The sequence below is a fragment of the Mesocricetus auratus genome, unplaced genomic scaffold, assembly GCF_017639785.1.
Source record: "Mesocricetus auratus isolate SY011 unplaced genomic scaffold, BCM_Maur_2.0 Super-Scaffold_6730, whole genome shotgun sequence".
NCBI lineage: Eukaryota > Metazoa > Chordata > Mammalia > Rodentia > Cricetidae > Mesocricetus > Mesocricetus auratus.
This window is the reverse complement of record NW_024429184.1, coordinates 105,705,200-105,718,984: the sequence shown is the minus strand read 5'-3', so window position 1 is coordinate 105,718,984 and position 13,785 is coordinate 105,705,200. Positions and strand designations below refer to the sequence as shown.

At 37.7% G+C, this 13,785-nt stretch overlaps 1 protein-coding gene across 1 annotated transcript in view; it reads right to left on the bottom strand.

The window, feature by feature from the left end:
- The window catches only part of Dtwd2 (DTW domain containing 2), a 49,891-nt gene that overhangs the window by 26,543 nt on the left and 9,563 nt on the right, over positions 1–13,785 (bottom strand). Inside the window, exon 2 of the mRNA XM_021226627.2 lies at positions 2,845–2,935. Within this exon, the coding sequence (XP_021082286.2) occupies positions 2,845–2,935 (91 nt within the window). The remainder of the gene's footprint in view (positions 1–2,844; positions 2,936–13,785) is intronic.

The window sequence follows — 13,785 nt, the reverse complement described above, 5'->3', positions numbered from 1 at the left end:
AGAAACATTTGGTTTCTTTTTTTTTTTTCCCAGACAGGGTTTCTCTGTGGCTTTGGAGGCTGTCCTGGAACTAGCTCTTGTAGACCAGGCTGGTCTTGAACTCACAGAGATCTACCTGCCTCTGCCTCCCGAGTGCTGGGATTAAAGGCGTGCGCCACCAATGCCTGGTGAAACATATGGTTTCTAAATTTATATATTTTTACAAGTTTTTTACTCAAAACAGAGGTTAAGAAGCAATAACATTTCTCTAATTTATCAGTATTAAGCATAATTTTTAAACTTATTTAGGTATATTTCCAGATTAGAATTAGAAATTTATAGTTGGAAAATAGTTAATAGATTATATGCAAATGCTATAATGAAACCCATTGTTATATATAATATCAGTAATAAGCTAAATGAATTATAATTACATGTAAATTTGTGCTAAACTGAATAATTTACTCTGATAAGCTTTTTATTTCAACAATAATTATATTTGAACATTCCAGCTTATTGATGATAGCCCATATCTCTATACCAAAAAAGCAGCAACATATGCCAAAAATAAAACAAGGGACATGTCAAAATGACAGAGCCACAAACTTAGAGACTTACTAATGGCCAAATGGAACAATTCAAGCAGCAAAATTAATACTAGACTCTAATACAAAATACATAAGTCTCCACAGTGGTACCTGAAAACTATGAAATAACTAATGAGAGAAAGGGAAGTAGCTTTCTTACACAATGCTATGTCCCCAGTGAAAACACTGCCTGCTCCAGAAAACTTACATTCTCCTCCCTTGGAAGTGGCTGCACTTCCAGGATTCAAAACATCCAAGCACAAAGCTGACCTCCATCAGTGGTTTTCTTCAGCATCCTACCTTGCACTGCTAAATACAAGCTTTCTTGTTACCACGGCTCTATCCTTTGTCCTATGGAGGCAAGCAGTTAGCCAACAAGCCTTAGGGATATTTTTTCAGTGTTTCATACAATGTTCCTCCCTCCTTATCACCATGAAGACCTTTGTTTCCAAACGTTTTTAAAGTAATAATTTATATATATGAAATTACACAGTCACAAAGATTTAAAGTGCCATAACTTTCGCAGGTGTACATCCCAGTACAAATTCCAAGAAGCAATCACTTTAACTCTAACCTTTTCTCTTAAAAATTATTTCCATATTTCCTATAATGTGTGTTACAATTTTATTTTTTAGTTTTCAATGAGGAGACTGAAGCGCAGAGATGCATTAAGTTGCACAGGGTTACAGACTATACACAGCTAGTAACTATCTGAGACTCTTCTCTGGAACCCTGACTTTGCAAGCACAGCCTCTCATAACAAGTTAACCTTCTGAACTCTCATCTTGCAGCTTACTCTCATATTTGATAATGGTTCTAGAATATCAATAAACAGTGTATATAACATTATGGCTAAAAATACATTGTTCAGAAGGCCATGCAATTAAGCATAATGCTTCTTGCTTTTAAGCTTCTTTCTAAGTTTCTGAGATCACTTCTTATTTTTAAGCAACTTTCTACATTCTTGAACCGACTCTTTGGAATGCCCAGCACGTCACTTCCATGCAATCCTCTCTGCCATATCTTTCTCCACATCTCCCAAGTGGAACCCATCTAGATGGATTTCTGTCTCATGTTGGGATAACCATGGACATTTATGCAAAGTAGTGTGCTAAAGTTACACTCAAGCAGCCTAATATTAGTGAACTAGATAAAGACCACAACGTTCCTTTACTGATAGAGAAAATCAATTTGGATGTACTTGTCTACTCACAAAATACATCCATAGTGGACACAGTTTTAAATGGGTCTTCTAAATTGAAGATTAATTGTGTTTAAAAAAAACTAAGAGATTTCAAATTATAAAAATCACCACAAATCAATTTTTAAAACTACATTTTGAAAACTATCTAATACCCTAGGACAACGTAACAGTGGAAAAGTACCATATTTGCACCATAATATGGAAACAATATTCACCAAAATGCAGGTTTTAATCCTCTATGACCATAGCACTATTGTTTTCTGTAAATGTAAGTTGTATAGCATTATGATTTTAACTGCAGCAAAATAATTCAGTGACAAAGTTGCCAGAATCCTAAGAGCCTGCTGTCCAGTCTGGAAAAGGAACTGTCAAATAACTTGCAACCAAGAAATAGTATTCAGAAAACAGAAAAGACAATTTATTTTACCTCTTTGTTGTATCTTTGAAGAGACTGTACAAAGAGTTCTCACTTGGGATACCATTAAATCCATTTACATCATGCACTGACTATTTTGAATATAATTTCCTATCATTTCCTTACATCCCCTCATCACAAACCAAAACTCACAAACATTCAAATACGCTGGCACACGTCTAATCCTAAACAGAAAAGTGTTAGCTAAAAAGTCTTACAAATGGCACAGCACAAAGTAAGTGTTTGTTCTAGCCACCTAAAAGAAAGAAACTTTTACTTGTATACCTATCTTTTAAGAGTAAAAGTAAAAGGGTCAGTATCTACTCTAGGAAGAAAATCCATCAAGGAGTCAAGACTATGACCAAGGCTTTAAAAGCAATCATTTTTCTCAGTTCTTTATTCACAAAATTGCATCTTTTTATCATACAAATCTATATCTCTACCTTACAATAGCAGAATTGTATGAAAAATTATCTCAAGCATATGACTCTCTACTACAATCTAACAGTGCTTTCTTCCTTAAAAAGCAAATATTTATCAGGAATAATAGTTTTTCTGAAACACGACACAGCTGTGGGATGTGAGCATGTTACATGTGTGTTTTCTCTGTGCACTCAGACCCCACCTGAAGGCATATCATTCACAAGCTTGCAACTCACCTCTGCCGGATGCTGAATTATGTACAAATGGGTGGAGATTTGGAGTGGGTGCACTGGTAGATATGGACACAAGCACACTTTCTGGGGCCGGCTAAACAGTAAGAAAAGCAAACATAAGCAGTGAATTTTTAAAATGTGATATAACATCATCCAAATACATCAGTATCATGCCATTTTTATATCTTAAAGAGGTTTGGAAAAGGTACATACTTTAAAAATGAAACACCATTAATGAATTTAATGAGACAATTTAGACATGAAAATTATGAAAGAGATTTAAGTTTCCCCATCCCTAGAAATTCTGGGCTTGGCAGTACACTACAGTTCAGTGCTGCAGCTCTTGTTAGCACTTACAAGGCCACATGTTTGATCTACCACAAAACAAACTGGCTAACATTAAAGAACTTCAATAAATATTATGGTCACTAGCAAAAGATCAAAATGAGGTAAATAAACAATTTTTAAAGAAGAAATACAAAACACCAATAAACTCTTGAAGTGTGTTTATGGCTATAATGGCATGTGACATCTGTCATGTTCCAGCAGTAAACAAGTGAAAAACCATCAGTATACTTATAGGACTGATCACTGTCAGATCTTAACCTCTACTCAAGTGTAATGGAGGACAAGGTAAGAAATGCTAATGCTAAACTACAGAGTGTGGGTAAATGCCTTTAAATAGCTATAATACCAACCAGCTCCTTCTATTACAAGCTTCTCAAATTATGGGTCTCAAACTAATATGAGGACAAGCATCTCATGGAGTGAGTCACAAAAAAAAAATCTGACAATAGCAAAGGTTTCTGATGGAGCAATAACCAAAAACAAACATTTAGTAGATCTGAGGTATGTATGGCAGTACCTGCCCATATAGCATTGCATGTGTTTTCCCTGCAACCTTGGTTCTGAACATACACTATGCATACTTTGCATGCACATGCTATTACATCATGTAACACCAACAAACCTTTGCTCCTTAAAACACCCTGGCTCAACCTCAGACTACCTACCATATGTTAGGAAATACAGTGCTTTTGATACATAGGGAGTTTGTTGTTCTTACAGAAACTTAATGATTTAATTAATGAAAACAAGACCTTATCATCGTCCCTCATCACTTGTAGAGTACTAAATTCATATTGTATTATAATGCTAGATTTTTGTAAAAAGTGCTATCTTAGCTGTTGGTTTGTGTCTCACACAAACAGCACTAGATGAATTTCAGGATGCAACACAGTGGCACGTGCCTTTAATTCTAGCACTGGGGAAGGGAAAGTAGAAAAATCCGAGTTCAAGGTCAACCTCAGCTACACAGAAAGTTAATTAGAGACTAGCCTAGGTCATAAGAGACCCTGTCTCAAATCTAGAAAAATACTAATCTTGTCTGGAGATGAGAACAGAATTTCCAAATGATTCTGAAATAGTGCCAACGTACTTTTGCCATTTTATACTATATATTCATGCATATTTCACACTGATAATTACAAAACTAAAAGTATCTATCCACTGAAAATGCTGAAATACTCATGCAGAAATGCAGCATGATCTACAGTATCAAATATTCAGCTAAGATTTAATTCTTTATGTAAAAACAAACACTTCTATCTCATTAGAATGTAAATTTGCTTTCATTTTTAAGAAATGACAAATCTGTATCTATTCCAAAGAATTATTTTAAAATAAGGATCTCAGCCGGGCGGTGGTGGCGCACGCCTTTAATCCCAGCACTCGGGAGGCAGAGGCAGGCGGATCTCTGTGAGTTCGAGGCCAGGCTGGACCGACAGCCTCCAAAACAATACAGAGAAACCCTGTCTTGTAAAACCGAAAAATAAATAAATAAAATAAAATAAAGATCTCAATGATTTATCAGTAAATGTTTGATTTATATAATATAGCTGCATATAATATAGGTGCATAAAATTGTTTTTCAGTAAAAAAGAGGAGTAACAAAGAAGGGTTTTAAAAGATTTATTTAGTTTTATTTTATGTATTTTTTACTATATATATATATATATACACATAATGTGTGTGCAGTACGCCTGGAAAGCAGAGGGGCCATTGGATTCCCTGAAGCTGGAATTACAAAGGTTGCAATCTATCATGTGGGTTCTGAGAACTAAAACTGGAGAGATAGCAGGTGTTCTTAACCACCAACCTATGTCTTCAACCCCAACAATGGGAAAGGTCTGGTCTAGATGGTACCTTGTTCAGGGAAAAAAATATGCAATCCTGTAGAATTGGCTCAATGGTTAAGAGCACTTGTTGCTCTTGTAGAGGACCCAAGTTCAACTCCCAACACCCACATGGTAGCTCACAACCATTTGAAACTATAGTACCAAGGGATATGATGACCTCTTCCAGGCATGCAGAGGTGGTACACAGACACACAAGCAGCCAAAACAGTCAAATACATAAAATATAAAATACATAACTCTTTTAGTTTTGGTTTGGGGGCTTTGAGGGGGGTTGTTTGTTTTGATTTTGTTTTTCAAGACAGGGTTTCTGTATGGAACTCACTCTGTAGAACATTCTGGACTCAAACTCACATGCCTCTGCCTCCCCAGTGCTGAGATTAAAGGCATGTGCCACCACTGTCCAGCAAAATGCATAAATCTTAACACACACACAATCCCAGCCTATTTCCCTCAATGACCCTTAAGGAGACCTAAGGGGAAAAAAAGCCAGTGACCCTACTTTCTAGCTCCCTTTGAGATGATCTGGTACGACTGTCTTAACTTATGCTGAATGTCCTGTCGGGACTATAAACAGATTTACATGGGTAACAAGTGTTGTAATTTTTTAAAATCAGCTCGAGAAAGACACCATGCAACAGAGTTCAAATGGAGGGGCTTTTTATGAAAGGAAAAGGATCACAAAAGGGAGGAAGGGGAGGAGGAGACCCGCCTCTGGGGACAAGAGCAGTGGGAAAGAGGAAAGTGAGGCAGAGAGAGAGAATGGGGGAGGGTAGGGAAGTGGGCAAGAGACCAGGGCCCTTTTAAAGGGAACATGTTGAATATGCACAGGTGGTGCTCTTAGTAGCAGCAACTGAGGGTGTACCTTGTCAGAACTCCAAAGGCAGGCCAGTAAAATGCCTAAATACTGACAAATCCTTTTGTGATCACTAGAGTAAAGCACAGAAAGGGGCAAACAGACTATGAATCTGAGTATACCAGCAAATGCAGATCAAGGTCTGCTATAAGAAAGAACTCTTTCTGTAAACGGAACTAGGGTAACATCCAAATTCTAAAAAGCTTAAGATTTAATTCTTCACATGAAATTTATCAAAAACATAAACTCAGATAATCAAAGAACAAATTCAAATAGAAATTTGTTTCTCTAGCATAATACTATCAGGCAATTTAAAGTCAGATCCTAACTATACTCCAATAAGTAAGGTAAAATTTGGAAAACTTTAATACACATATACAAATTTTGGCCAAAGAACAACTATGGTTCTACAAACATTAACTTTAAAATTTTCTAGGTAAAAGTCCTATAACAGTAGTAAACATTCATTTCAAACCTTTAGTAGATGAATCACCAATTACACTACGTTTTTATAATTATCATTTATCAGTTGTGTTGTGAGCATTTATTAGTAGGTTTTATTTCAATTCTTACATATATTTTTAGATCTTGAAAAACTTCAGCATCACTAAAATTCATTAGTGACATTGTAAAATCAATTTACTCCAACTGCCCTTTATAAACACTCCTTCAAAGAACTCAGTGAAAATGTAACATGAGACTAATTTTATTAAAAGTAAATTGAACAAAAATATTGTAGCCTGTAAGATTTAGCTTTGAAATTTTGTATATTAAATACAACTAAGTACAAAAAAAGTCATCTTTCCATGGAAACATTAAGAACATTTACCAAGTACACTCCAAAAGTCTACTAATAAAATTAGTTCCCAATTTAAGCCATCAATCTGTACACTACTTAATTCATTATTTTAAGGATGGTGTCCAGCCAGAACTATGCTTATGCTCTAGAACACTCCTTGTCTGCAACTATTTTCTTCTTCACAGGACTGGATTCACTCATTAGTTATAGTCAGTTATACTTCCTCAAATTCTTACTTGTACTTCTGAACTTTTAGATAATTGAGACTGATTTAGCTACAAGACTGTGGGGCCAGGAAGTGACGTGAAGGTTTGAATGAGGTGTCCCCCCGTAAGTCTTGGACATTTGAATACTTGGTCCCCAGCTAATGGCTGTTCAGATGATTAGGAGATGTGGTCTTGCTGGAGGAAGTATGTCATTGGGGGTGGGCTTTAGGCTCCCTACTTCCTGTTTGGTGTTTGAGATACCACAACTGTTAGCTTGCATCACCATCACCCAAGAGGCCCAGTTAGCTAGATTGCTGAGCCTGAATATCACCTCACCAAACACCTCACCGAGCTTCTGACAGAATAGCCCTGGGAATTATTTCTGACAAGTTGATGGTTGGTGGGTGATACTGATGCTCCAGGTGGGGATGGTCAGTAAAAGTCAGTTCTTGTTGCTGTAATGATAAACGGCACACTTGTTGAGGGTATAGGTAACTGTTTATTGTAGAAATTACTTACAAGAGAATACGGGCCACCAAGGTTGAGTCTGTAGCTTTCTGTCACAAAACTGGAAACCGAGAAGAGAGCGTGTGGCTCTCCTGTATGGTCTTTTACTCCCACCTCTGTACACGCCTCTAGCAACGCCCCAAAGTGTGCATGGCTAACTGGGCAGTCCTAAAGTTTCCTCCTACAAGTTCTCAGATGCACTTTCCTATAAGCATGCACCCCCACAGCATTTTCTTTCCCACTGAGTGACTTGAATTCATTCCTATCTAAATGCTATCTACTTATCCATTTTGCATCTGAAGACTGTGAAAGGCTTTTGAATTTTTAAAGAAGCAGTTACCAAAGAACAAACAAAAGAACAGTGAACGAACAAGTCAATGAAACCATTTTCTCATCATGAAAATGACCTTTCCTAGCCAACCAATTCAGTTGCCCTGACAACTCTATCACTAGGCAACCCTGCATATGATTAAAACAACCCACAACTGACAGAATGCATATTGCCTGATCAGGACACCATACTCTGGGCTTCCCTAAATGGCACCTTAGAAACTTGCTAAAGTTATGAGCTGATAGTTCCTGTGGGTATGGAGCTGTCATCGATGTGAAACACATCATCTTGCACCTGAGTTGAACTGCTATGCTAGACTGTCACAAAGATTATGGCAGCAGAGAAGCACCTTGACCTGCTCTGATGCAAGCTGTTGATCTTGTCCTGTATGTTTCTGCTACCAAGAGTGGCCTATAGCCAGGTGGTGGTAGTACACACTTGGGAAGCAGAGACAGGCGAATTTCCGAGTTTAAGGCCAGCCTGGTCTGTAGAGTAAGTTCCAGGACAGCCAGGGCTACACAGAGAAATCAAGAAAAACTAAAGCGGGGGGGGGACGGACTATAGTTGTCTATTTTCCAGAATGTGGCACTAACCCCATCTATCTCCAGGACTTGATTCTTTATCCTCTCTGCTCCAATACAGCACTCTAAAATAATCCATTTATTCTCCTACTATTGCTTTCCAGCCCCTTATTCTGATTTCCTGTCATATATTTGACCCCTATTGGAGAGCATATTAACATAATGCAGGGGTTGTTTGTTACTGTTGTTTTGCTTTGTTTTGCTCTTTTGTTTGTTTGGATTTTTTTGTTTTTTGGTTTTGTTTTGATATTTTTGTTTTGTTTTGTTTTGTTTTTTGCTACAGTGTCAGCTACAGGACAGCAAGGTCTAGCCTCCTCTTTTTGTTGGTGTTTCTAACACTTGTACAGCAGGATCTCAAACAACACTCTGTATGAAGGAGTATCTCCACATTCCCTTTTACCTCCTCACTGGGACACTTTTCTCCTCCTACACAATTTCCTATTCCATCCCTTCATTTTCTTACACATCATATTTCATACTTCCTTCATGTTCTCTATAGTACCTAAATAATTCATGTCTACCATAAAAGAAACCCTTATTTCCAGTCTGCATTTGAATATTCTGTGACTAACTTAATAAATGGTAGGATGTAAGAGGCAAAACTGTTACTGAAGAAAACAGTAAGCATTTTGAATAAACACTGAGTGATGTACGTTAAAATTAACTGCTTCAGTCTTACACTTTGATAACCTTACAAAACATTACCTACGTATTTAACTTTAGTCCATAGTAACCTAATTCTAACTACTAACTATAGTTCTTTTGTGTGAATGTGTGTGAGCACTTATGTGGGCAGGTGCACATGGAAGTGTATACATGTGCATACCGAGGCAAGCTAACAACTTAAGGCACCATTCCTCAGGAGCTATCCACTTTGTGGTTGGCCAGAAAGTCCTCCTATCTCCATTACCCCACAGCTTGAAACTAGCACATGCCAACACACCCAGCTTTGTTGTTTTTTTGTTTGTTTGTTTGTTTTTTTGCTTTTTTGTTTTTTTGTTTTTTTGGTTTTGGTTTATTTGGGGGAGTTTTTGTTTGTTTTGCTTGCCTGCTTGCTTGGTTGGTTTTGTTTTGACAAAGGGTCTCTCTATGTAGTCCTGGCTATCCCAGAATGTAGACCAAGCTGGCCTCAAATTCACAGAGATCCACCCACCTGTGCATCAACAAGTGCTGGGATTAAAGCTGTGCGCCAATACTCCCAGTCACAGTGAGCCTTCCTAGAAGCTCTAGGAATCAAACTCAGGTTCTCACACTTGCATGACAAGTACTTTAGTAACTGAGCCTTCTCTCCAGCCCCAAACTATAGATCTTTAAAACATCTCATCAGCCAGGCAGTGGCGGCGCGCTTTAATCCCGCCACTTGGGAGGCAGAGGCAGGGGATCTCTGTGAGTTCGAGGCCAGCCTGGTCTACAAGAGCTAGTAGTTCCAGGACAGTCTCCAAAGCCACAAAGAAACCCTGCCTCAACCCCCCTCCCAAAAAAACCCTCATCATTTCAACTACTTTCTCTCTCTGCAGTGCATGCTGTAATGATGACTTACTGCTTAGCTGTTAAACTATCTCTTAATAGTAAGTGCATAGGAACCATCTTCATCCTAGATACCCGAAAAAGAATACAAACTCTATAGATCTAAGTCTGAAGGTCTTTTTATATTTTGGATGTATAATACATCAAGCAAAACTCCATAACTGTATAAATACATTAAATAGTAAGTTCAATCAATTCCTATTTTAATATACACTGTACATCTAACTGTAACAGAAAGACCAAAGAACTGAATTTTTCCCATTCACTACTTTTATTTGTAAACACATTGTTGTTTTCCACTCATTGGGGTTTATCTTCTTTAAAAGTCTAAGTAACCTAATAAATTTTAATTATATTCTTAAAATATGAATGGAAACTACAAGGAATTTCCCTAAGGGAACTCAGTGAAATAAATGTTTTCTTTGTTTCTCCCTAGAGATGTAGGAATGAATGTGTAGACCACCTGTCATACATGAACTGATAGGCTTCCTCAGTGAGTGAGGGGTACCAGGGTAACCTTTCACTCCAGGCACATGCCCTCTGACAGCCATGAGCTAATGCAGTTAAGTCTGACATGGATCTGAGATGCTAGGACCTAAAAATAATCTTTCAAAACCCAATAAGTCTCTTACATAATATTTACTGAAAGCTTTTTCCTATTATAGTACTGATTTTAACCAAGATAATCTCATGTGAGTAAAGTAAAATTTAAAAATGCATGAATAGATTTAGAATAATTATTATTTTAAAGGATTTTTACTCACTAAAGAAACACAAATGTTAACCCACCTAAAAATAGTTTAACTCAAATTTTCCAAAACACAACAATTTCTTCAATACTCTCAAAGTGGGAGAAAGTTAAGAATTCCAGTTCTTTACCACACTGACTGAAGTCTACAACACAGCACAAACAAAAATGGCAATAACTTTCTCATTTTAAAAAAGACTTTAGAAAACTAAATCCCACAGTGCCCTCTGCTGTTTTTTGTTTGGTTGGGTTTTTTTAGATTTATTTACTTTTATTCATGTGTATGCACATCCTTGCATGTGATCTGAATGTGATCTGCATGCAGGTGCCAAAGAGGCCAGACGAGGGCATCAGGATCTCTTGGAACTGGAGTTATAGGCAGTTGTGAGCACTGTGGTGGTACTGCGGGTACTGGAACCAAATCCACTTCCCCTGGAAGAGCAACATGCACACTTAACCACTAAGCCATCTCTCCAGCTCCCTACTATTCTTGCTGTCTTTCAAAGAAACTAAAATAATCTGAAAGATGAAGGCTAGTAATTGGACTTTTTATAACTACACAAGATAAACACCTATATAAATGTTTAACATAATGTAATTTTCATCTCATACACAGATAATCTCTTCCATGTATGACTATTTCATATTTAAGTAACTCTAATATTCTCATATAGTCCCCCTGCAGCTGTTTTTCTTCCTGAATTCTTTTATAGCTGACTTTAGGAATTGAAGAAAAACAGAAGAGAAAAACTACTATCGCAAGCTGTCTAATTAGACTTAAGGCCCATTTGACGGGGGAGAAATCAAGCCTAGAACTGGAAGCCTAGTCAACTTCCTGGGGCTAGTGAGGTCATGGATGTTGTAACTTAAAAAAGCAGCACTCTCGAGAGAAAGACACCATGTGTGGGGAGGATTTTTATTGGGGGAAAGTGATTGGGAAAAGGGCGAGGGCAGAGGGGAGACCAGCCTCTGGGGACAGGAGTGGTCCCCAGAAAAAGAGGCCATGACCCTGGGAGCGGGAGGGCAGTGAGAAGGGTTGGAGGGGGGTACCTGAGAGGGGCTAGAGGGAGGAAAGGGGGTGATGTAGAAACACTCTCGATTAAAAGACATATTTTGAGAAAAAAAATACGGTTGTAAGAGAAATAAAAACTGTACAAGGAGAGTAAGTATCTTGAGATTTTCAAACACCTGCCCTAGAAGGCACGCCTAAAGCAGCAGAGAAATAAGTAAAAGTGTATGTACTGTGGACTCACATCTTACTCTTGGTTACAGTAGACCTCACCTAATTGTAAAATAATAAATGATAACATTTTACTACCATTATTGGGAAGTATTTTCAACAGATTATTTCCTCATTATTTCTTCCTTTCAATATCAATTTTATGTATGTCTATGAGACACAAATAGTATTAGTAAATAAAATGCATGCAATTATAGATAAATATATGTATTATAAATACATACTAATTTTTTAATCATCTATGGAATGTGATCCAAAAAGACTTCCATGAGAGCCCTGGAGATAAGTTTGTTCTTACTATTGGATTCATAATTTTTAAATTTTAGTGAGTGGTGTTCTAATAGGTCTTTGGGGACCAGATGCCTGGTAAACCAAAAGTCCTTCAGCCAGAGATGGCATATATAAAAACTGCCTTCGTTACTTTTCTATTGCTGTGAAGAGATACCATGACCAAGGCAAGTCATAAAAGAAAGTATTTACTTTTGAGCTTGTAGTTTCAGAGGGTTAGAGTCCATGACCTTCACTGTAGGGAGCATGGCAGCAGGCATGACACTAGAACAGTGATGGGAGATGCCATTCTGTAAATCTGTCTCTTACTGGTTGTTGAATAAAGCACTGTTGGCCAATAGGGAAGCAAGATAGGTGGGACTAGGAGTTGAGGAGGATTCTGGGAAAGAGAGACATGGAATCACGATGTAGCCTCCAGAGGAGTAAGAGGTCCAGACCCTTTCTCCGGTATGAGAAATACTTAGATTTACAATTATGGCTTAAATACTTAGTCAGAGACAGCCAGTAAGAAACCAAGCAAACGGCCAACAGCTTCATAAATAATATAGTGCCCTGTGAGTTATTGGGGGTTCAGACAACGTGGCAGGGCCCAGGCGGATGGCGGGGAAGGCTACACTCTACAGAACAGTACCTGGAAGTCCACATGTGGAGACAAACATGAGGCAGAGAGACAATGGAAATGGTAAGTTCTGCCCTCAGTGATACACCTCCTCTAACAAGGCCATACCTCCTGATCCTTTCAAACTGCTCTATCAACTGGGGACCAATTATTTAAACATATGAACCTATGGGAGTCATTTTCATTCAAACTACCACAACAACTGTACAAAGTCCCTTTCTCACTAAAATGCCAAAAAAAAACCAAAAAAGGACTGAGAACCTTATTATCATCCAAATTCAGTGAACTATGACTCACTTTGTTCTTTTAAGAAAATCAGATGGATGGATGGATGGATGGATGGATGGATGGATGGATGGATGGAAGGAAGGAAGGATAGATGGACAGTCTGAAGGATGTATGCAAATAAGAAAGAGCTCTCACCTAGTAAGAGTCCACAACACTCTGGTTTTGATGCCTAAGACAGGAAAGAACAAATGGAAAAGTAGCTATCTTAGCAGCAAATTAATCAGTGTCCCCATTACAAATGCTTCTATGCTTACATAATTTTTAATATTACTTACACATGTTTTCTTCCATATTTAAGTTTCTAAAGGAAGCAATTTTAATCACTATATATGCCATGAGGCATTCATTATTTATCAGATACTGGATACTGAATAAATAATGACTGAATAGTTTTTTTTTTTTAATCTACATGCCCTCTCCCCTTCACCCAAAAAACTATTCTTCATCTTCTGCTGGTACTGAAGGCCCTGTGCATGCTAAAGGATGCCCCTGGGCCACATCCCAGCTGATACATGACAAGAAGCAAGTCTCCCTCAGTGTACACATACAGCAGAAGCCCATGTTCCCTCCCATAGCCTAATTAAAGGGAAAAACATCCATCTTCCCCATCATGGAGTCAAAGGTTAAAAGTAAAGCTTTTTTCCAGAGGCCAGCACAGAGTGAGAGGGCCATGTTACTAGAAAACACTTTCATTTGTTTGTTCTTTCATCTTCTCTTTTCTAAAAACTGCCTATATTTTGAAATACGAGTTTTTTATTT